This window comes from Pelodiscus sinensis, chromosome 2 (assembly GCF_049634645.1).
Source record: "Pelodiscus sinensis isolate JC-2024 chromosome 2, ASM4963464v1, whole genome shotgun sequence".
Lineage (NCBI taxonomy): Eukaryota > Metazoa > Chordata > Testudines > Trionychidae > Pelodiscus > Pelodiscus sinensis.
The window spans coordinates 230,223,139-230,248,041 of record NC_134712.1 but is presented as its reverse complement, the minus strand read 5'-3'; the positions used below and the strand labels follow the sequence as shown (position 1 = coordinate 230,248,041).

The 24,903-nt window shown below is 46.0% G+C and overlaps 1 protein-coding gene across 8 annotated transcripts in view; it reads right to left on the bottom strand.

The window, feature by feature from the left end:
- Window positions 1-24,903, bottom strand: part of CCDC7 (coiled-coil domain containing 7) — a 347,366-nt gene that overhangs the window by 28,759 nt on the left and 293,704 nt on the right. For all 8 annotated transcript variants that reach the window (XM_075922671.1, XM_075922670.1, XM_075922665.1 and 5 more), the window contains 5 exons: window positions 23,927-24,046; window positions 22,325-22,450; window positions 20,206-20,325; window positions 18,853-18,978; window positions 14,193-14,312 (listed from right to left, as the gene is read on the bottom strand). In XM_075922671.1, the coding sequence (XP_075778786.1) occupies window positions 14,193-14,312; window positions 18,853-18,978; window positions 20,206-20,325; window positions 22,325-22,450; window positions 23,927-24,046 (612 nt within the window). The remainder of the gene's footprint in view (window positions 1-14,192; window positions 14,313-18,852; window positions 18,979-20,205; window positions 20,326-22,324; window positions 22,451-23,926; window positions 24,047-24,903) is intronic.

Here is a 24,903-nt window from a genome sequence, read left to right as displayed (position 1 = left end):
CCTACCAAAAGACAAAGGAGGCAAATAAATGGCCTAGTGCATTGCCACAAACATGCCACTTCTACAGGCAGCTTAGTGGGGGACACAACCAGCTTCCGAAGCCAGGACACGGAATCCTCCAAAGACACTCAAGGCAGCAGTGTAGTGGACAGTGTTGTGGTGGAGGAGGACAAGGAGAATGGACAGCTGGTGAGTGGTGAAAGTCAAGAACTTAAAACTTTTTATAACGTTGGAGACAATCCACTCCTCCTAGCATGTCTCTCAGTCAGGCACTGATCCCAGAGAGTGCACTTCTGGTGAGTTCATATTTTTTCTTGCTAAATGCAGATTAAGGCAATTGGGTGTGATGTGTGGTGTACTCTCTGCCTAAACAGCATGAGGTTGGGGGCAGAACAGCTTGTTAACATGTCTGGAAATGGAGCAGGAATCCTCCCTGCACATCTCCATGAAGCTGTCATAGAGAAACACTGATCCTTCTCACAAGGTTTCTGGGAAAACCTGACTAATTTTGTCTCTATGGTAGGACACCTTCCCATGCCAAGGCAATAGTAAATGGTCTGGCATCATTGCAGCACAAAGCATTGCAGCATAAGGCCCAAGTTTCTGGCCACATTCAGTTAGTATAAGCTCCCTATCACTCCATGTGAGTTGGAGAAGACTGATATCTGCCATGGCAACCTGGATGAAGGAAGGGAAGCTATTGGCTCCTGCCTCTGCTGCTAGCCTGGCCTCAGTGTCTGGCACCCTCTCCCTTCCTCCCACTTACAGTACTCTTCCAGAAAGCGGGGTGTGGCAGAGAGAAAGGGAAGCCACATGAGTTGCTGCCATGCCCCACCAGCATGACTAGACCCTGTCCTTTCACTCACCCAGGGTCACTTGCAGTATGGAAAAGTAGGACTTTCCCAATAAGCATGGTATGCCTGAAACAGAGGGACACTGCATGAGCCCACCACACTACCTCACTGGCACAACCTGATCCTGTTCCCCCTCCTGCCAGCAGGATTGTGCCCTGCAAGACCTCTTACCGTGCCTGCCTCCAAACTACATGAATCCTGATGTTCCCTTGAGAATTCTCTTGTATATCTGCTGTACAGTGGCTGCTTTAAAGCATAGCTTTGGCCTTGCACAGAACACATCTCTTTTGTCTTTAGGGAGACCTTCACTGTATATTAGACTCCACAATGTATCTCCTGTAATGTGTGCACTTGCAACTTTTTGTTACAGTGGTAAGAGCAGGGAGCTTGGTTAGTACTTCCCCAGGTCCAGCAGCTGTCCAGCTCACACCAATCCACAGGCAAAAATGGATAAGGGAAGTTATGTTTAAGGAGCAAATGATGTGGAGGAATACGTTACTGGAGAAAATGTAAGCAGAGCATCAGGTAACAGAGTTGAGCATCAGCAAAGGAGAACATATAGGGAACTGCAAATGAAGCACCAGAAGAATGTCTGATCATCCCTGATGTCTGTGATGGAGTATATGGCAGCTTTCTAAGATGCATACCTGGAAAGGCTTCTCCCTCCCCACCTCTTGCAGAACAACATCCACTCCTCACTCATTTCCATAGCCTTCTCCCCCAAAGGTCCTAGGGCATGGGAGGGAGGGCAATTAAAGGACAGTTTCACACTCAACCTCTAGGGAAGTGTTGTGAAGCAAAAGGTTGTCTTTCACTCATTTCTGATTCCCTTCCCTCCCTTCCCCCCCAAGGGTCCCACCATGGATTCTTTTTCTGTCCGGGTATGTCTACACTACAAAGTTAGTTCGAACTAACGGACGTTAGTTCGAACTAACTTTAATAGGTGCTACACTAGCGCTCCGCTAGTTCGAATTTGAATCGAACTAGCGGAGCGCTTAGTTCGAACTAGGAAAACCTCATTTTACGAGGACTAACGCCTAGTTCGAACTAGCTAGTTCGAACTAAGGGCTGTGTAGCCCTTTAGTTCGAACTAGTGGGAGGCTAGCCCTCCCCAGGTTTCCCTGGTGGCCACTCTGGCCAACACCAGGGAAACTCTATGCCCCCCTCCCGGCCCCGGACCCCTTAAAGGGGCACGGGCTGGCTACGGTGCCCGTGCCAGGTGCAAGCCTGCCAGCACCCAGCTAGCAGACCCTGCACCTGGCACGGCACAGAGCCACCCACCCGATGCCCCCCAGCCCACCCCCTCTTGCCGGGACCAGGCTGGCGGCTCCCGGGAGCTTGCCCTGGACCGCAAGAGGCGGGCACCTTCCTGGGCTAGTGCGGACATCGTGGACCTCGTCCACGATCTCCGCACTAGGCACAGGAAAGTGGCCGTCTAGGGCAGGAGAGCTGCCAGCCTGGCCACCCAGGAGCAGGTGTGCATGAAAATCAAGGGGGTCCACTGAGACCCCCGACACTGAGCCCTGAGCTTACAATGGCCGTACTGGGTCAGACCAAAGGTCCATCTAGCCCAGTAGCCTGTCTGCCGACAGAGGCCAACCCTAGGGACCCTGGAGGGGATGGACCGAAGACAATGACCAAGCCATTTGTCTCGTGCCATCCCTCTCCAGCCTTCCACAAACTTTGGGCAGGGACACCACTCCTACCCTCTGGCTAATAGGACTCCATGGACCCAACCTCCATGACTTGATCTCACTTCCCTTTAAACTCTGTTCTAGTTCTAGCCTTCACAGCCTCCTGCAGCAAGGAGTTCCACAGGTTAACTATTTGCTTTGTCAAGAAGAACAACTTTCTCTTACTAGTTTGAAGCCTGCTACCCATTCCTTTCCTTTGGTGTCCTCTAGTCCTTCTTTATGGGAACTCAGGAAGAACTTTTCTGAATGCACCCTCTCCACCCAACCCCTGCTTTTAGAGACCTCTATCCTGTCCCCCCTCCGTCTCCTCTTTTCTAAGCTGAACAGTCCCAGTCTCTGTAGCCTCTCTTCATCTGGGACCTGTTCCCAACCCCTGATCATGTTAGTTGCCCTCCCCTCTCCCAGCCTTTCTCTTCCCCTCTCCCACCTCCTTTTCCCAGTCTCCCCCAGTTTTTTTTCAATAAAGACAGAGTCAATGTTGGAAGAAACGTTATCTTTATTTTGTACATCAATAAGAAGGGGGGCTAAGGAAGGGTAAGTGGAAGGAGGTGAGGGAGGAATGGGGTATGAGCCCCCGATGGGGAGGACTGGGCTGGCTCTGCGGGCTTCTGGGGGTGGAAGCTCTCCTGCAGCCCCCCAATTACTCCCTCTCCCCAGATGGCAGTCTGCGGCAAGTGCAGCTGGGCTGATGGCCGAGTGGTGTGATGTGCCCAGTGTGGGCACTCAGGGCACTCCAAGCCAGAACTTCTTTGCAAGCAGGGCACCCCTTAGAACTGTGTGTCCGGGGTGGGGGTCGGGACCCTTTAAGCGCAGCCCTCGGCTAGCCTGAGACAGCATCTCCATGCTCTAAGTCCTCCTTTTATGCCCTGCCGGCACTGCTTCCGGCCATCCTTAAGCCCTGTTCAGAGTCCACTCAATGTGGACTTGCTAGTTTGAACTAGCAAAACGCTAGTTCGAACTAGTTTTTAGTTCTAGACGCGTTAGTTCGAACTAGCTTAGTTCGAATTAACTAATTCGAACTAAGTTAGTTCGAACTAACTTTGTAGTGTAGACATACCCTCCCTGCTGTGTTCCCTAAATAAAAATGCATTGCTTATATTGCAGGGGTGGGGTGGGAGAAATTACAGGCAAACACACCAAGTGAAGGGGCACCTCATTGAGAGCAACGTGAATTATTATCAAAACTGTCCATTCATAAAACTTTCTTTCAAAGTGTGTCTGATTTGCACTGCCCTGAGCTGTGTTCTCCTTATTGCGTAGGGGTCTGGCTACTCCAAATATTTGGCTAAGCCTTCTGCCTCAGCCCACACCCTGACAGATAACTTTCCCTCTTGCTCTCACAAATATTATGAAGCAGACATCAGGCTGCCACTACAAAGGGAATGCTGAATTCGCTGAGGACTAACCTACTCAGTAGACTGCTAAACCTTCCCTTTATATGTCCAAAAACACATTTCACCACTATTCTGCACTTGCTCAGCCTATAGTTGCATGGCTCCTTACTGTAGACCAGGCTGCTGGGGGTACAGCTTCATGAGCCACAGAAGCAAGGGGTAGGCTGGGTAACCAAGAATCACTATTGGCATTTCCACCTCTCTGACTCTAATTTCCTGGTCTGGAAAAAAGTTCCAGTTTGCAGCTTTCTGAAGAAGCACGAGTTCCTAAAGATGTGTGAATCATGCCTCTTTTCCAAACATCCCCACTTTGATGTTGGTGAAACAGCCCTTGTGATCCACCAGCACCTACAGCACCATTGAGAAAAGGAAGTTACTCACCTTGGTGCAGTAACAACTGTTCTTTGAGATGTGTGTCCCCGGGGGTGCCCACTGCAGGTGTCGGGCTCATCCTGGCACTGCAGATTGGAATTCTTTATAGCGGTGGTCAGCCGGACTGCGCATGCACAGCCGGCGCCTCACAGCATTAATGCCCATTTACACACATGCGCAGTCTGGCTCCCACCAATTCCTCAAATCCACCCCAGCATCTGAAAAACGTAAGAAGCGGAGAGGAGGGTGGGTAGTGGAGCACCCACGGGGACACACATCTCCAAGAACAGTCGTTACTGCACCAAGGTGAGTAACTTCCTTTTCTTCTTTGAATGATGTCCCCATAGGTGCACCACTGTAGGTAACTGTGTAACAGTTCTCTGAGATGACCGGAAGAAGGGTTCTGGAGTCACGGTATAACCACTGAGGAAAGTACTGCTGATGTTAGTGAAGTATCTGCAGCCCGTCGATGCACGATTGCATAGTGCTTTGTGAAAGTATCATGAGATGACCATGTGGCTTTCTGACAGATGTCTCTGAGGGGAACACTTTTCAGAAAGGCTGTTGATGCTGCTACTGCTCTTGTAGAATGAGCCCTTCGCTGAACTGGAAGCAGTGTGTATTGTATGGAGTAGAACGTAGTGATGCAGGAAGTGATAAGTTTCATAACCCATTGAGATGATAATGCTTCACCTTTTGATCAGTTAGGGTATGTCTAAACTACATGGGCTCTGTCAACGGAGCCATGTAGATTTGTTGTTTTGGCAAAGGCAAATGAAGCTGCGATTTAAATGATTGCGGCTTCATTTAAATTTACATGGCTGCCGCGCTGAGCTGACAAACAGCTGAACAGCTGTTTGTCCGCTCAGCGCGCTAGTCTGGACGCTCCCCTGCCGACATCAAAGGCCTTTGTCGGCAGCCCCGGTAAACCTCATCCCACGATTTGCCTCATCCCACCTTCATTTGCCTTTGCCTATGTGTCTAATCTACATGCCTCTGACGACAGAGGCATGTAGTCTAGACACAGCCTTAGGGTATGTCTACACTACCCCGCTAGTTCGAACTAGCAGGGTAATGTAGGCATACCGCACTTGCAAATGAAGCCCGGGATTTGAATTTCCTGGGCTTCATTTGCATAAGCGGGGAGCCGCCATTTTTAAAACCCCACTGGTTTGAACCCCGTGCAGCGCGGCGAGGTGGACCGGTAGTTCGGAGGTGTACCGGTAGTTCGGAATAGGAAGCCTAGTCCGAACTACCTAGTTCGAGCCCCGTGTAGCCGCGCTGCACGGGGTTCGAACCTGCGGGGTTTTAAAAATGGCGGCTCCCCGCTTATGCAAATGAAGCCCGGGAAATTCAAATCCCGGGCTTCATTTGCAAGTGCGGTATGCCTACATTACCCTCCTAGTTCGAACTAGGAGGGTAGTGTAGACATACCCTCAGAGAGGTAGACTATTAAGCGGTCTGTTTTACAGAAAGGTTTAGTTCTTTCTATATAAAAGGCAAGTGCCCTACTGTAGTGGGGTAGAGTGGCCACCCACTGAGCCAGAGGCAGAGGAACCCCTCGGGGAGCCATTTTGGGTCCAGCCTAGCCCCACCCCCTCACCTGACCGGAAGTCAAAGGGCGGGGCTAGGACTATAAGAAGGCTGCTGGGGAGCTCAGTCAGGGCCCAGCCTCTGAAGGAGCCGGAGGCCTGTCCGGAGCTCCTGCCTGGGGAGGCTAAGACCCGGGCTAGGCTGCCCTCAGCTGCCTCCCCGGAGGCCAGCCAAAGCTTCCCTGCCCAGGCTACTGAGGCCTGGCCAAGCCCGCCAGCAGAACCCCCCCATGGACTCAGAGGACGGGCCCGACCTGGTGGACCAGCTGGACCCCCGATGGGTACTGGAACGCCGGGCCGGATGAGCGCGCAGGACGCTGCCGAGCTCCAACCGCTTGACCCCTGGATTGGGCCAGCCGGACACTGCGGGGACGACAGCGCCTCGACTCCCTGATGGACCTGCTGGAGCTACAGGTACCTGGAAAGGGGGAGACGAGAAGTGGCCCAGGGGTAGCCCTGGCCGAGAGCGGCCAGCAAGTTACGGGCCGGAGCTCTGCTGAGCCAGTCGCAGCTGCACTGCTGCATTCAGGGCCCCTGGGCCGGGGCGCAGTGAGGTGGGTGGGCCTGCGCCCCCCCCCCGCCACCCTCTAACTGGGTGGCAGTCTTCCCCTCACCGCTGCTGCAGGTGCCATACCGGCTCCGCTCCTGAATAAGGAGTGTCTACAGACTGGTGTTTGTTTGCAGCCTCGCCTTGCCTCAGGGCCTGGCTGCCGTTTGCTGCCCTGCCCGGAGCTAGGGCCTGGGTTTGGCTTGATGTGTTGGTTGGCCCGCCCTGCTCGAGGGCCGGGCCTTATAGACAGTATTTGTTGTCCGCCCTGCTCGAGAGCGCGGGCTTCCCTACGGTGCGTCTGGGACTGACCGCGCGCCAGGTGGGAACTCTTAAAGGGACAGGACTAGAATGGATGCCCTGCCCAGAACTGTGCGATAATAGACTTGCTGGTTGGGAACTTATTCCTCTGCGGCCTGGACCTGGAGCAAGGCCGGGCACGCGGACTAGTACCTCTTGTCCTGACCTGAAGCAAGGCCGTGAAGAGACTCGCCCGCCCGGACTATTTTAGGGCACGGTAACGCAGTAAGGCAGGCATATCCCCTGGAAGGGGGAAAAGCTCAGGCTGTTGTGGACATTGCTGGAGGGCAGTGTCCTGAAAGGATCCCGCCACCTGCCAGCTGATCTAATTCCCCGAACCGAAGGTAGGTGGCGCTGTGGCGGAGCGGGAAGCTCACTACACCTACACATGTCGAGGGAATGGAGTGTCGCCGCCTGCGGTGAGGCATATGGCTTAGGAAAGAAGGAGGGTAGAACAATTTTTTCATTAATGTGGAACTTGGAGAAAACTTTGGGGATAAAGGCAGGGTGGGGTCTTAAAACTACACCATTTTTAGTAAAGGTCGTGTATAGTGGTACTCCCATCAGGGTCGTCATCTCGCCGACTCTGCAGGCAGTTGTTATGTCAAGCTGAAAAAATACTTTTAGAGTCAGCATTTGGAGTGGTGTAGAAGCCAGAGTTCAAATGGTCATTTGATGAGTGTTCCTATCACAAGGTCTAAATTTCATGGTGGAGGATCAGGTCTTCGGGGGGCTAAGATTGTCGAACCCCTTAAGGAATCGCTTAGTAATTGGGTGGACAAATATTGAGGTACCATCTATAGAGTGTCTGAAAGCAATGATCGCTGCAAGACATAGGGAAGCTAAGGCTAGACCTGTGTGTTTCAGGAGTAATATGTAGTTGGATTGTATGAAGAGGTTCAACGTGGTTTAAAAAGCACCAGGATGTGAACCTTCGTCATGTGGAGAGGTAAGTAGCTCGGGTATGAAATAGGATTTCTTTGACCTGTGTTGAGCAAAGATCCTTGGATGCGTTGAGACAGTTAGGGGTCAAGCTGTGAGGTGCAGAGTATGATCCTGGGGATGTAGTAGGGATCCCTGGTTCTGGGTCAGAAGATCCATCAGGTTGGGAAGGGGGTATGAAGGATAGGGAGACATTTGTTGGAGAAATGGAAACTAATGTTGATGGGCCCAGGCGGGTGCCATTAAGTTGGCTCTGTCCATTTTGGCTTACTTGAGGACTCTGGGCATGAGTATGGTGGGGGGAAATGCATAAAGGAGGGGTCCCCTCCAATTGAGAAGAAAGGCATCGCCAAGGTATCTGGAACATAAATGGACACTATGTTCTTTGCGAGAACATAAATGGACATTATCCAGTGCTGCAGGCTACGGAAGTGTAGCTGTGCATGTCGGACTATGTATGTGGTCGCTGCCATATGGCCCATGAGTTTTAGACAAGTAAGTATTTGGACTGTCATGCTGTCAAGTAGCACTGAAATCAAGTCTTGGACAGCTTGGAAACTCTGGACGGGTAAGTAAGCCCTCACTGTGGTAGCATCTAAATGAGCACTGATGAACTCCAAGTTTTGAGATGGCACGAGTGCTGATTTCTGGTCGTTGATCAGTAGACCAAGGGAGTTGAAGGTTTGTCTTGTGATAGTTATCATGGTGTGCGTTTTGGCTGATGAATGGCCTTTTAAGAGGCAGTCGTTAAGATAAGGGAAAATTATGACGACTCTTTGACGTAGATATGCTGCTACTACTGCGAGGGTCTTCGAGAACACCCTGGGGGCAAATGAGAGGCCGAAGGGTAGAACTCGGTACTGAAAGTGTTCTGTGCCTACCATGAAGCAAAGGAATCGCCTGCGGGCAGGATGAATGGCAGTGTGGAAGTAGGCATCTTGGAGGTTGAGGGCAGCAAACCAGTCGCTGTTGTCTAATTCAAGGACTATGGATGCAAGTGTCACCATTTTGAAATGTTGTTTCCGGAGGTAATTGTTAAGCTTTTGCAGATCTAGTATTGGTCTCCACCTGCCCATTTTTTGTGTGTGAGGAAATAGTGAGCTAGAACCCTTTCCCTTTGAACTCGTCCAGCACCTTCTCCACTGCTCCTAGTTGACTTCTTTCCATAGCAAGTGCATGTGAGAAGGGTCCCTGAAGAGGGACAGGATAGGTGGGGTAGTTGGTGGGAGAGCTAGAAAGGGTATTGCATAACCAGATGTGACTATTTCCAGAACCTAGAGGTCAGATGTGATTACGGACCATTAATGATAAAAAGGCCTCAGGCGGTAGTGGAATGTAGGCAAGTCATGATGCTCTTGTTTGATAACTGGGAGTAGTCAGATGCCCTCGACCAAAGAGTCAGACCTGCTGCTTTGTGGCTGGTTGATTCTGTGTGTGGTTATTTTGGTTGCAACATCTTTGAGGTCACTGTTGAGAACGCGACTGGTCGAAACCGTGCAGTTGATGCTATTGATGTTATCTGTTGAATGTGTAGTTATACCATCTCTGGTTTGGCACGTAGTGTTTCCGTCGGTATGGGGGTGTATAAATCCCCAGAGTACATAATGTGGTGCATGAGTCGTTACTAGTGGAGGACCTCATCCTTTTTCTCTGCAAATAATTTCTGTTTGTCAAAAGGTTGTCTTTATTTTGCAGGTCTTTCGGGACTCACGCAGTTTGGAGCCAAGAAGCTCTCCTCATTACAACTGCTGTAGCTGTTGATCGAGTGGCTGTGTCCGCAACATCCATTGCTATTTGAAGGCCTGTCTTACCAGATGCGTACCCTTCCTGCACAATTGATTTCAAGATCAGCTTCTTGGACTCAGGAAGAAAATCCATGAGGGTCGTCAACTTTGTACAACTATCAAAATTATGGTTTCATAGAAGCTCTGCATAATTAGCTACTTGGAGTAGTCGAAGCATACACTTTTCACCCAAATAAATTGAGATGTTTACTGTCTTTGTTTGGGTGACGTTCTTGTATTGGGGCGCTTTTGATCTATGATGCACCGCATCAATGACCAATGAATTGGGCTGGGAATCAGTAAATAGGAACTCCATACCCTTTGAAATAACAAAGTATTTCTTATCCTCTCATTTGTTCATTGGTGGTGCGGAAGCTGGGGTCTGCCAGATTTCCTCCGCTGCCGCTAAGATAGCCTTGACAAGCGGAATTGCTATCTTTGAGCGGTGAGCGGGCTGGAGTTTCTTAAGGAGACAGTACTGTTTCTCTTGTACCTCTGCCAGCTGGACCTCCTGACTCACTGCCACTCTCTTAAACAGGTCTTGAAATTGTTTAAGATCGTCCGGAGGTGATACATCCCCCAGGATACCAGCCTCATCAGGGGAAGAGGAGGATTGGTCTGTGGGGGAAATATCAGGTGATTGCTCCTCCGTATCTGAAACTTGCTCCTCCTCAGGATCTGAATGATATAGCTGAGGGGATGATGGCTGTGGTGGTGGAGGGGGTGGCATTGTGATGAGACCAGAGCCGATGGGTGCCTAAGTGACATGCAGCCGTACGGGGACCATCCCATAGAGGGCGACCAATGGTGATGGTGATGAGAGTAGCGATGAGGTACATGATGATAATGGCCATAATGATAGTGTGATCTGCCCAGGGATGATCGTGTAGACGAATATGAGCGCCTGTAATCTTCCCAGTATGTGGTATGTGGAGATGCTGGGGAATGAGTAGGCATGTAGGATGTTCTGGAAGATGGCAGTGGGGAAGATGGAAATGCATCTAGAATGATAATAAGAATGCCTCATCAGTTCCACAGTAGATGGAGACAGCACCCTGCTCTGCGGGGAATGAGATGAGCCAGGCCGTTCAAGCGGTCGGGTATGCAGTGCCAGTGATCCCGGTGCTGTAGGCGATGGCAATGGGTCCAGGGAGAAAGTTGGAGAAATGGAACATGGAGTAGGGCTCCATTACTTGTTAGATATGGATGAGGTATTTTTGTGAGTCGGGGACACCTCAGACCTCTCTGGTGCTGGCGGTGCTTCCCACGGTGCTGAAGGTTTTGGTGCCACAGCTGCCAGTGCCGATAAAGTTGCCAGTGCCAAGGCTGCTGGTGATGATGGAGGAGCCAGTGTGGTTCTGGTGGCTGATGCTGCCGGTGCCGAGATCACTCTGGGTTCTGTCTGGCGCTGTGATGTTAGCATCGTAGATGGCGCCTTTATGGTCTTGGAGGCCGGAACCACCTTTGAATGAGAAGAGGCGGTGCCAGATGTGCCTGGCTTGTCCCCAGTGCTCACCGTGCTCTGAGAGAGGGATGGCAGAGAGCGCGCTGGTGATGCCCTGGTCTTTTGGATGGAATGGAGCCTGGTGAAGAAGCTCTCCGTTTTTGGGGAACAGCCTGTTCTGAAGCAGCCATGGACTCCGAGTCTGACGGCTGAAGTGTCTTGTTGAACAGAATAATTCTGAGGCACATTTCTCTGTCTCGACGCGCCCTAGCTGTTAGCTTTGAATGGTGAGGGCACTTTTGTGGAACATGGGCCTCACCCAGACAGCGAATGCAAGATGAATGACTGTCAGAGGCGGGCATGGCTTTGTGACATGTGTCGTAGTTCTTAAAGCCTGGGAAACAAGGCATCTTGATTTTGGAAGATATCTTTTTTTTTTTTTTTTTTTTTGCAGCCTGAAGGCCGAGAGCAATGCCGAGGTTGCATAACATTATCTGAATAACTATATACAAATATTTTTAAAAAAAACTACACATAACAGAATATCTCTAACTACTAACTAACGACTTTGGGAACCAATTTAAAATGGATCAGAGTCTCTGACTGGAATCAGTTAAGGAGAGGTAGTTCACTCCGTCCATGGCTGGAGGCAGCTGAGAGGAACTGGTGGGAGCCAGACCATGTGTATGTGTCTTTAACTTCTGTCGACAAAAGCCTGTAGTCTAGATGTACCCTGAATGATCAACATGCTAAAGGAGCACTAATGGAAGACAAGGCTGTGGTAGAGAAGCTAAATGAATTCTTTGCACCAGTCCTCAATGCAGAGGATGTAAGGGAGATTCCCACACTGAAGCCTTTTTTAGGTTATGAATCTGAGAAAGTATCCCAAAGTGAACTATCAATAAATATGCCAGAGTGCCAGAGGATAACTAATATAAGGCTGCTAAAAAAAGGGCTTCAAAGGTTATTCTGGAAGTTCCAGTATGGCCATTCTAATGTTTTATATTGTATATAATGAGCTATAAATCAATGTCTTTATAGAATTCATGATTTTTAATGTCTAAAAAATTAGGAATTTATGCTTCCAGGCTCATCTTTTGAAGGTGTTGTTCTGATTTTAATTTGTGAATTCATTCTAGACTATAGTGATCGTCTCATTTTACCCACATAGTTGTACCCACATTTAGTACATTCAGTGAGGTACACAACATGTTGTGATAGACATATGTTGAACCCAAGGATGATGAAAGATATGTTGGGCAGGGGTATAGATCATTACAACCCTGTAAATCCACAGATATTAGCATCTGTGGATGTGGATACAGATATCTGCAGCTCATTTTTGCCGACACAAATGCAGATGCAAATACCAATTTTGTATCTAGAATACTGCAAATTTGTGGATATCCACTTTATATCTACAGGTATCTGAGAAGTCATTTTTTCACTCTACTCTGGATTGATTAGGCCTCAACTGGAGTATCATGTTCAGTTCTGGGCACCACATTTCAAGAAAGATGTGGAGAAATTGGAGAAGGTCCAGAGGAGAGCAACAAAAATGATTAAAGGTCTAGAAAACAAGAGCTATGAGGGAACACTGAAGGAATTGGGCTTTGTAAGCTGGCAGTTTGTAAGCCCATGGTCTATGAAGGCCCAACCCTAGTTCAGGGCCTAGCTCTTCTCCTCTGTGCACAGGGGAGGCTTCTGGCTTCTTCAGGAGCCAGCCTCTCACTGGCCTCACTGGCAGGCCTTTTATCTCTCACTACAGGCTTGTTTAGTTTGGAAAAGAGAAGACTGAAAGGGGACATGATAGCAGTTTTCAGGTATCTAAAAGGGTGTCACAGGGAAGAGGGGGGAAATTGTTCTCCTTGGCCTCTGATGATAGGACAAGAAGCAATGGGCTTAAACTGCAGCAAGGGAGGTTTAGGTTGGACATTAGGAAAAACTTCTCAACTGTCACGATGGTTAAACTGGAATAAATTGCCTAGGGAGGCTATGGAATCTCCATCACTGGAGATATTCAAGGTTAGGTTAGACATCTATCAGAGATGATCTAGACGGTGCATGGTCATGCCATGAGAAGGGGGACTGGACTTGATGATTTCCCGGGTTTCCTTCTAGTTCTATGATTCTATGATTCCATGATTCTATTAACCATTTTGCAGATATAGACATGGATGAGTATACTAGTTTTGTATCTTTGCAGGGTTCTGTTGATCATTATAGTAGAGAGAGATATCTGCAGGGTTTGCATCTGTTGTTATGGGAAAATCTACTATCACTTTGAGGTGGTGGGCATGTGGAGAGTTTGCTTCTGATAATGAGATTGGGAGGCTTGAAGCATAGAAGAAGGAGTTTGAGAAAGATTAATTTCATGATGTGGTCCCCATCAAGTATAGGTTATAATTGTTTAATGATGCCACACATGATTTTCAATATGAAGTGATAGATGACTATAAGGGTGTAAAGTTGGATTATTCTTTTTCCCACATTGAAACATGTTTATCTCAGGGTATTTGGTGGCCCATTCCGTAAATAAATCTGCTTTTCTGGTTGAGTGACCTTGTTTGGTGAAAGCTGTTTTAAGTGTGTTAAGGTGAGTATCTCAGATTTTCTCGCTAGATCACATTCTGTGATATTTTAGGTAGCTGCCTATAGAAAATAGGTTTCTTTCTGCGTTTGAGGTAGTTACTGACCTGTGAAGATAGCTGTTGGGATTGGTAGGATTCTTGTGTACATAATTGTCTACAGACTTCCATTCTTGAAGGTGTGACTTTCTGAGCATTCTTTCCAGACATGAAGAGCTCTGTGTAAGTTTGAAAGTTTCTCTTTTTCATCCATTTAAATTGGTCCTATAAAAGATATTACCTCACCCACCTTGTCTATCTTATAGTTTAGTGGCATCCAGGCCTTTTTTTTTTTATAATTGCTACTATGTAACTGCAAAACTAAAATTTCTTTTTTAATAGGATTTTCAGAAGCAATACATTGTATCTATTCTCTGTCTACAGAGAAACGTAGGAATAAACCAATATTCAATCAAATAAGAGAAAGCCTTAAAATTGTGATTGAATAATAGCTAATTTAGTAACCTATTATCCTCCGTTTTCTCTTTTCACGGTGTCACCTGTTCCCGTTCTTTCTCAAAAGGAGAAAACTGCCAAATACCATATGGTCTCAAAGTTACAGCGTTTCTGCATTTTCTATGGTGTGACCAAAAAAAGTGAACAAAGTAATCTAAATTAACAAGTTATAAACTCTTTACTTACTACTGTGTTCATCTTGAGGCAGGAGTGCTGAAAGAGTATGGTCCAGCTGTGCAATTTTATTACTTACTGGCGGTCTTTCTGGCATGACTCTCTTTTTCTCTAAATGTGCCATTCTGCTGCCTATGGATTGTCCAATGTAAAAAAAATATGTAAGTAACTATATTACAACTACCAAAATATTTAAGATTGAGAAAGCACATACTCAGTAACTATCTTTTAGAAAATATTATCACAGAGGCCATGTCAACACTGCATCCCTCTGTCAACAGAGGAATGCTAATCAAGCACATCGAAATTGCTAATGAAGCAGGGATTTTAATATCCCACGTTTCATTAGCATAAACATGGCCACCACCTTTTTTCGAAACAGAGCTTTTTAAAAAAACCTGGCAGCCTAGGTGTGGATCTGTCAAAAATAAACCCTTTTTTGACAGATCCTGTATTCCTTTTTGAGGAATGTTTATGCTAACGAAGCGCAGGATATTTAAATCCCTGCTCCATTAGCAATTTTGACGTGCTTGATTTGCATCCCTTTGTCAACAGAGAGGTGTAGTCTAGACACAGCCTAGGTGATCTCTCAAGTATCAGAGTGACAAAGCAAAAACAATATGCAAAAATATAAAGGACAAAAGTTTTAAGAAAACTAAAAATTAAAAATATAAAAACAGTAAAGAGCAAAGTTAAATTTCTAAAAGATAAGTTTTTTAACACACAAACATAATTTCTAAATGTTCTTAAAGCAGTTAGTTTTTTTTATCACCTTTTTAGAAAAAGTGACAGATCCTCTTTTCGGCTTCCCCACATAGCACCGGATTTTGGTTGAGGATAGGTCACAGTTGCATTAAGTTGTGTATTTGTATGTGTTCAGAGTTTGAGAAGAGGTTCCATTCAGACGTGGATGTGTGGGTGAATATGAGGGGACATGTGGCCCACACATACCGGGAGTGGGAAGGGTAGGGCCCCTGGACATCCAGAGGAGCCTGGCTCGCACAGCAGGGTTCTGGGCCCCCTGCACTCACTAGCAGTAAAGTGAAGCAATACGGCCCATCTCCTTGTGCTTCTCCAGCCTTGTCACTCAGGGAAGTTCAGGATCAATGCTAACTACCCCCATGTCAAATTACATAAGTGCATGATGCCATGTCCTGAGGAAATTTTGAACTGTCATAATAGAATGGGCCTTCAGGACCAACGAAATGTGCAGTGTCATCTGGAATCTTAGCTGTGGAAGCAAGGCCTTGGCTTCCACAGAGTCAAAAAACACTCCTATACATTCTACCGTTTGTACAGGTGAGAGGTTTGACTTTCCAGTATGTGTGTGTGACATCCTCATGTCCATCAAAGGTGGACTGAATGAGTGTCACACTGTACAGTACCCTTGGGACTGACCCTTGAGTAGCCAACATCCAGATAAGGAACCATGTGAATTGACTGTCCCAGGAAGACGATCAGCATTGCCATGGATTATGTGCAGCTGTAGACAGGATGAAATGCAGTATTTTAAATTGGTTGTGGGGTTTGTTGACTGAGGAATTTCCTGTGACTATGATGTGTTGCTATGCTTAAGACCCACTGGCTTAAGATCCAATCATTGAGGTAGTGAGACAGACAGCTTGCAAAGAGCAAGTCAGTAATCTGGGAACTGGTATTCTGTCCTTAACCAATGCAGCAAGGTGCTTTCACGAAACTCTTAGGCTGCCCTGAGAATCTGGTAGTTGCAGTGGTCTTTTCTAATAAACCGTCTTTCTTCAAGTTAGGGCCTGGATGCAAGATGTGAAAGCAGATACCAGTACACTGCTATAAACAAAACTGCTTTATCTTTGCAGTAACTGTAAAAGTGACCGAAGACTTGAATCAAGGTTGTGCAGTTTGCGATTTGTACATTAAAAAAAACAAAAACAATATGACCTCAAAGGGTAGGTCTTACATGGTCAGTTGGGCCTCTTCAAGGAGACCAGGCCACTAAAGCCAGAACTGCACTATGAATCATTATGGGACAAACTGGCAAATCCACAGCATCCAAGCTAACCTGTCACAAGATTGTGCCCACCATTTTATCCACATTCACCATTGTGATAAGCTCCTGTCTCACCTCTTCTGGAAACTTATCTTTGAGCTTTAATGCATTGTCCTAAAGACTAAAATCATAGCATGTCATCAATGTCTGCTGGCTAGGAGCTTTGAGTTGCATAGAATCATAGGTTTGGAAGAGACCTCAGGAAGTCATAGACTATAGTACGCTACTAAAAGCAGGACCAATCCCAACTAAATCATCCCAGTCAGAGCTTTCTCAAGCTGGGACTTAAAAACGTGTAGGGATACCTCCTCCCTAGGAAATCCATTCAAGTTCTTCAACACCTTCTTAGTAAAATAGTTTTTCCTAATATCCAACCTAGAACTCCCACACTGCAACTTGAGGCCATTGATTCTTGTCATCTGTAACCACTGAGAACAGTTTCTTTCCATCCTCTTTGGAACCCTCCTTCAGGAAGTTGAAGATGGCTATCAAGTCTCCCTTCATTCTTCTCTTCTGTAGACTAAATTAAGCTCAAATCCCTCAGCCTCACTTCAGAAGTCATGTGCTCCAGCCCCCTAATCATTTTGTTGCCCTCCACTGGACATTATCCAATGAATCCACATCTTTTTTGTATTGGAGGCCCCAGAATTGGATGCTATACCCCAGATGTGGCCTAGCCAATACTGAATAAAGGGGAATAAATCACTTCCTTAGATCTGCTGGCAATGCTCCTCCTAATGCACCCCAATATGCCATTAGCCTTCTTGGCTACAAGGGCACTATAACATGATGCAACATACCACCTGAGTGCCTCTTGCTGTTCACTCTGGGAATTAGCTTTGCTCAACACTGGAGCACCCTCTTTTGGCTGGTGTCTCACTTGCTGTTATCTGTTTTCTGTTAATGGCTCTGTGATGGGGGCTTGGAGCACCACACTAACTGCTCTGGGGAGCAGGCAGTGGGCCACACTGGAGTTGCTGCACACACACAGCAGTGTGCTGTGAACCAGCACATTTAGGACCCAGGGGGAACGGTGCAAGGGGGAGGAGACGTGACGCCTGCGCAACGCAGGGCACAGAGTTTGAAAGAGGGGGCAGGAGCAAGTGGCAAAAGGGGGAGGAGAGAAAGAGCAGAGACTGGCTGCACTCTCCCCAGCAGGACACCCAGGAGCCGGGGTCCGACCAGACAAAAGCCGACCGGGACCACCCAACCAGACCTGGCTGGAGGGGAAACCAAGACACCCTGGACGGGAAGACTCTGTGGTGGCTGAGTGACGAAGCTGCTTGAGACTCTGGACTGGGCAAGGGACTGAGGGAACACAGAGACAAAGGGGATGGGGCTTGCGGAAAAGGGGGCTCTTTGGAGGGAGTGGCTGCGGGGCCCTGTTTCAGGCTCTACTGCCTTACGTTAGGACCTGTGTCCGACCCAAACCACAGCACCTTTCTTTCCAGGTATTGCTCTATGGCAGTGCCCCCACACGCCCCCTCAGAAAACCCCCAAACCCTTATACCTACATTGCCTCAGCGACCCTACTGCCAGTCTTCATCTAGTCTCATACCTTACGGGAAAACTGCAGTCTGACGCAACCACTCATTACAGACGAAGGGGGTATGAACCACCTAACTTTGCCTACCCTGGCTGCCTCCCCACAGTCCTAGAGCCTCTCAGGCCTCTGTTGCTGGACTTCAGCCTGGGACTACTCAGGCTGGAGCCCTCCTGGCTCACTCTGCCTTTCCCCAGCACTGCTCTGCCAGTGGTACCATGGCTACCAGGAAGCTAAGTCCTTCTTCCTCTAGTTCTGGAGTGAGAGTGTGCTCAGTCTGGCCAGCCATCTCTTTTATACAGCCCATTAGGGTTCTGATTGGCTATTGCAAGGCCTCTCATTATTGTGCCCTACCTATAGCCTGCTCCTAGGGCTATTTTAACCCTTCTTATGTCTGGAGTGGTGTGATTAGCCCACTATTGGCACACAGTTGATTCATATCCAGCTTCTCATCCACTGTAATCCCAGGTCCTTTTGTACAGAATTGCCGCTTAGCCAGTCAGTCTCCAGACAATAGTAGTGCTAGGGATTCTTCTGTCCCAAGTGCAGGACTCTGCACTTGTCTTTGCTGAACCTCATCATGTTTCTTTGGATCCAATCTCCCAAATTGTCCAGGTCACTCTGGACCCTATCCCTATCCTCCAGCGTATCTACCTCTCCCCCAGCTTAATGTCTCTGTGAACTTGCTGAGGGTGTAATACATCCCCTCATCCTGGTCATTAACAAAGATATTTAATACTGACGTCAACCAGTCATCGAGCCGTTGATCACCAGTCAGTACAATATCCATTGAACCCAAAGTTCGAGCCAGATTTCTATCCACCTTACAGTCCATTTATCCAATCCATGCATTGTATAAGGAGCCTGGATACCTAAGTTAGGACTTTGAATTCCATAAAGCAGCAGAGCACCTAAATGTTAGATGTTGCAATGCTGAGTCTAACTCCCATTTTTTAATCTAGTCCTGAGTATTCATAAGTGAAAGTGTAAGAATTTGTATTCTTAGTCCAAGTATTCAGTCCACAGAGGATCCTGGAAGACCTGCTCCCCTCCTCCCACCATCAACATTCCTGATGACTGCAATTTATTTACTTTGCACTCACCACTCAATTTCTCTTTTCCCATCTGGCCCATTGCAGACACCTGTGCTTGTTGCAAATCTTTTAGATTTACTTCCAGCTTTGCAAGTAAAATCTCTCTTTTCTTGGTTAGTTTCTCTACTTTGCTCTCTAAAGAGAAAGGAAGGTTTTTGTGCATTAAATAGAGAAAATATTTCATAGGTATTCTCTGTAAAATGAAATATACAAAATATGGAACACTAAAAGGGGCTTTTGTGTTTCTGCCATGAGCATTCTTTATTCAGGTAGTGCACAATTGCTACAGGCAATTACCTAAACAAAGATCTTTTAGACAATAGAATGAAACCTTAGAAACTATTATGTTCCATTTAGTAAAAACAGTATCTAGTTTTTATATGTACAAATATATGTAGAAAAAAGAAAAGAAAATCTTCTTCCTTCTTATACTTTAAGTACTGTCTCTTACAGCACTGTACAAAGACAGGGAATGGTCAAATGTAGGCCTTGCGTATATACCTGAACTCTCACAATACTGAAGCAGGATATATCTAGAAATCTAATAATGGCGAACATTTAAAAGAAAACATATTCCCTTTAACGCACAAACAACTGCAATCCACCTAAGTGACTCTCCTCTGGTGTAGAACACCACTTTGTACATACTCCATTCCATACTACGGCTATGTCTACAATACAGAGGGTTTTTTTTTTAAACGTCTGTTTTTCAAAAAAAAAACTTACTTATTTCCATAGTGCAATTGTGTACTTTCGAAAAAAAATCGAAAGAACAGAGGATTTTTTGATATTGGTAAATATCTTTCTACGAGGAAGAAGACTTTTTCCAAAAGAGCTCTTTTGGAAAAGGTGTGTGTGGATTGGGAAGAGCGAGTTCTTTCCAAAGAAAAGGAATGAGAAAAAAAGCTCAGGTGCCCTGGTGGCCACTCTCCATAAGCAGCGAGAAGTCCTGTGGCACCTTATAGACTAACTGAAGTATTGGAGCATAAGCATTCGTGGGCAAAGACCCACTTCGTCAGATGCATCTTGCATCTGATGAAGTGGGTCTTTGCCCACGAAAGCTTATGCTCCAACACTTCAGTTAGTCTATAAGGTGCCACAGGACTCCCCGCCGCTTTTGCAGATTCAGACTAACACGGCTACCCCTCTGATACTTGACTCCGTCCATAGTAATCACAACTTTCCAATGTGCTTTATCAATACAACAAATCTTTATATTAATAATGTGTCTATCTTGCAGTACTTAACCAGGCTAATCTCTTTTTAGAAAGGCTCTAAAAGCCTTTACATGTGAACATAAAACTCAAATTGCAGTTCTGGCAGAGTAAGGAATGCAGGATCAGCGCCTTCCCCTGTACTTACCAGCCATAATGCTTGGTTGGCTAGATGCTAGAGCCTGTGCTTGTTGTAGATCTTTACGGTTTGATTCCAGACTTTCAAGCAAAGCCTTTCTCGCTTCTGATAGTTCACGCAGTTTCCTCTCTATGGCAAGAAAATACTTTAAATGTATCAATAGTTAAACTGTATTTAAATATTCTTTAAAATCTGATTTACATGAGATATTTGATTATGTGAGCTGGATTCTCTGGCCATGAGTTTTCAAAGATAACAGCAAATGGCTCTGCAGTTGGTGACTCCTTATGGAATGAAGCTTTCTGCCAAAGAGACCAAGCTCCTGTTGCCTCTTTGTCTTTTAGCATAAATGCTTAATGACCCTCTCTTATTGTCAGTTGAGAGTCTTCCAAAACTGATCAAACGTTTGGATCTCTACCTCTTCCTGATTTTCCATGTAGGATCAAGGAATTTGAAATGCAGGTGGTGTTCTCGTCCATCTTCCCTGTTGAAGGAAAAGGTCCTGGTAGGCATCATTGAATTGTGAAATTAAATGCGTGGTTGCACAGGTGGTGTCGGAGAGAGGGCTTTGAGTTCTTGGACCATGGGACTCTTGTTTCGGGCACAAGGACTGCTAGAAAGAGATGGGACCCACCTAACAAGAGCATCTTCACGGGCCGCACGTAGGGCATACTTATACCAGAGCATCTTCACAGGACTGCACGTAGGGCATACTTATTCAGTTTCAAACAATGGCAGTATTTTCAATCTCCGGAGACTCCAGGCTTGCAGTAAAGTGGTTACTACAACTATTCGTGACCTTCTGTTTGCCAATGACTGTACATTGCTGGCTTATTCAGTGAAAGATGCACAGGAGCTTTTGATCGCTTTGTCACTTCTGCTCACCATTTTGAACTCTCAGTGAGCCTCAAGAAGACACAAGTTATACCTCAGCCTGTCTGGAAAGGGCCCAGAACTCCAGTGATTACTGCTGCGGGTATAGTCCTTAAGGCTGTTGACAAGTTCTGCTACCTGGGAACTGAATTGTCCTCTAGCATAAATGTGGATCATGATGTATCTGCTCAACTAGCCAAAGCCAGTGCTGCCATTGGAAAACTGACCAAACGCCTATGGAATGACCATGGTATTAAACTCCATACCAAGATAGCGGTTTATTAGGCAGTTGTCTTGAATGTCCTGCTGTATGGCTCGGAGTCATGGACAATATATCGTCACCATGTTTTCAAGCTCGATCAGTTCCATATGCATTGTCTGAGAAAGATTGTCCATGTGAACTGGTGGGACAAAATTCCTAATAAGGAGGTTCTTAAGCTGTGTGGTGTCATGGGCATGGAAGCAATGCTTATGAACAAACAGTTTCACTGGATCGGTCATGTTATGAGGATGGATGATACATGAATACCAAAGATGGTCTTTTATCGCCAGCTTGCTCATGGAAAGCGCTCTATCGGTGGTCAATATAAGCACTATAAAGACAACTTAAGGCCAATATCAAGTCATACGGCATATCTCCCAATGATCTGGAAACTCTAGTTAAGGACAGTTTGTCCTGGCGATAAACCATTATACAGGCTCTTAAATACTTTGAGAGCCAGAGTATCCAGATATTACAGGAAAAGTGGAGGATCTGAAAAGAACATACAGCACCTGCAGTTGGCAGCCTTTTATGTGACATCTGTAATTGGCTCTGCTGATCCAGGATTGGTTTAAGTTGCTCATCAAAGATGTCATAAAAGATGAGATCTTTCAATTGACGGCTCAGTCCAAGAAGATTTCTATAAAGTGAAACAGCTTCCTACCAGCCAGCTTAGGCAACTCCTCACAGTGTGCTGGTTTTTGTAAATCACATTCTTAGGCACCTCATCCTCTCCGTGCATTGTATAAGGAGCCTGGATACCTAACTTAGGACTGTGAATTCCATAAAGCAGCAGGGCACCTAAATGTTAGATGTTGCAATGCTGAGTCTAACTCCCATTTTTTAATCTAGTCCTGAGTATTCATAAGTGAAAGTGTAAGACTTTGTATTCTTAGTCCAAGTATTGAGTCCACAGAGGATCCTGGAAGACCTGCTCCCCTCATCCCACCATCAACATTCCTGATGACTGCAATTTATTTACTTTGCACTCACCACTCAATTTCTCTTTTCCCATCTGGCCCATTGCAGACACCTGTGCTTGTTGCAAATCTTTTAGATTTACTTCCAGCTTTGCAAGTAAAATCTCTCTTTTCTTGGTTAGCTCCTCTACTTTGCTTTCTAAAGAGAAAGGAAGGTTTTTGTGCATTAAAAAGAGAAAATATTTTATAGGTATTCTCTGTAAAATGAAATATACAAAATATGGAACACTAAAAGGGGCTTTTGTGTTTCTGCCATGAGCATTCTTTATTCAGGTAGTGTACAATTGCTACAGGCAATTATCTAAACAAAGATCTTTTAGACAATAGAATGAAACCTTAGAAACTATTATGTTCCATTTAGTAAAAAGAGTATCTAGTTTTTATATGTACAAATATATATAGACAAAATAAAAGAAAATTTCCTTCCTTCTTATACTTTAAGTACTGTCTCTTATAGCACTGTACAAAGACAGGGAATGGTCAGATGTAGGCCTTGCGTGTATACCTGAACTCTCACAATACTGAAGCAGGATATATCTAGAAATCTAATAATGGCAAACATTTAAAAGAAAATATATTCCCTTTAACGCACATACAACTGCAATCCACCTAAGTGACTCTCCTCTGGTGTAGAACACCACTTTGTACATACTCCATTCCATACTACGGCTATGTCTACAATACATTCATCTGACGAAGTGGGTCTTTACCCACGAAAGCTTATGCTCCTACACTTCAGTTAGTCTATAAGGCTATGTCTAGACTGCAAGCCTCTTTCGAAAGAGGCTCTTTCGAAAGATACTTTCGAAAGAGCCTCTTTTGAAAGAGAGCGTCTAGACTGCACGCGGAATTTCGAAAAAGCAAGCCGCTTTTTCGAAAGAAAGCACCCAGTGAGTCTGGATGCTCTCTTTCTAAAAAGCCTGTTTGCTTTCAAGAACGCCTTCTTTCGAAACAGCACTTTCGAAAGAAGGCGTTCTTCCTCGTGGAATTAGGTTTACCACCGTCGAAAGAAAAGCCGCATTCTTTCAATTTAATTTCGAAAGAACGCGGCTGCAGTCTAGACGCAGATGAAGTTTTTTCGAAAAAAGGCTACATTTTTCGAAAAAACCCGTGAGTCTGGACACAGCCTAAGGTGCCACAGGACTCCTCGCCGCTAACACAGAGTCTTTTTGTTGTTTTTTTTAAAGTCTGTTTTTCAAAAAGACCACTCACGTCCACAGTGCAATTGTCTACTTTTGAAAAAAAATCGAAAGATCAGAGGGTTTTTTCTGACATTGGTAAATATCTTTTTACAAGGAAGAAGACTTTTTCCAAAAGAGCTCTTTTGGAAAAAAGCATGTGTGGATGGGGAAGAGCAAGTTCTTTCCAAAGAAAAGGAAAGAGAAAAAAATCTCAGGTGCCCTGGTGGCCACTCCGTCCATAGTAACCACAGATTTCCTATGTGCTTTATCAATACAACAAATCTTTATATTAATAATGTGTCTATCTTGCACTACTTAACCAGGCTAATCTCTTTTTAGAAAGGCTCAAAAAGCCTTTACATGTGAACATAAAACTCAAATTGCAGTTCTGGCAGAGTAAGGAATGCAGGATCAGCGCCTACCCCTGTACTTACCAGCCATAATGCTTGGTTGGCTAGACGCTAGAGCCTGTGCTTGTTGTAGATCTTTAAGGTTTGATTCCAGACTTTCAAGCAAAGCCTTTCTCGCTTCTGATAGTTCACGCAGTTTCCTCTCTATGGCAAGAAAATACTTTAAATGTATCAATAGTTAAACTGTATTTAAATATTCTTTAAAATCTGATTTACATGAGATATTTGATTATGTGAGCTGGATTCTCTAGCCATGAGTTTTCAAAGATAACGGCAAATGGCTCTGCAGTTGGTGACTCCTTATGGAATGAAGCTTTCTGCCAAAGAGACCAAGCTCCTGTTGCCTCTTTGTCTTTTAGCATAAATGCTTAATGACCCTCTCTTATTGTCAGTTGAGAGTCTTCCAAAACTGATCAAACTTTTGGATCTCTACCCCTTCCTGCTTTTCCATGTAGGAACTAACAATACGGCCAAGAACGATCTTGAGCAATTCACTGGAGATTATGTAGCACTGGGAAGAAGGATCAAGGAATTTGAAGTGCAGACGGTGTTCTCGACCATCCTCCCTGTTGAAGGAAAAGGTCCTGGTAGGGATCATTGAATTGTGAAATTAAATGCGTGGTTGCACAGGTGGTGTCGGAGAGAGGGCTTTGAGTTCTTGGACCATGGGACTCTTGTTTCGGGCACAAGGACTGCTAGGAAGAGCTGGGACCCAACTAACAAGAGCATCTTCACGGGCAGGCTTGCAAACCTAGAGAGGAGGGCTTTAAACTAGGTTCGTTGGAAGATGGTGACCTAAGCCGGAGGTAATTGGGGAAGTGGGATACCAGAAAAAAGCACAAGGACGAAAGAGCAACAGAGGACCCCTCATTCAAACAGAGAAGGTAGGACAACCAACTAGTTATCTGAAGTGTTTGTACAGGAATGCAAGAAGCCTGTGAAACAAACAGGAATAAAGGAGAGTTGGTGGGATGACTCCCATGACTGGAGCACTGTCATAA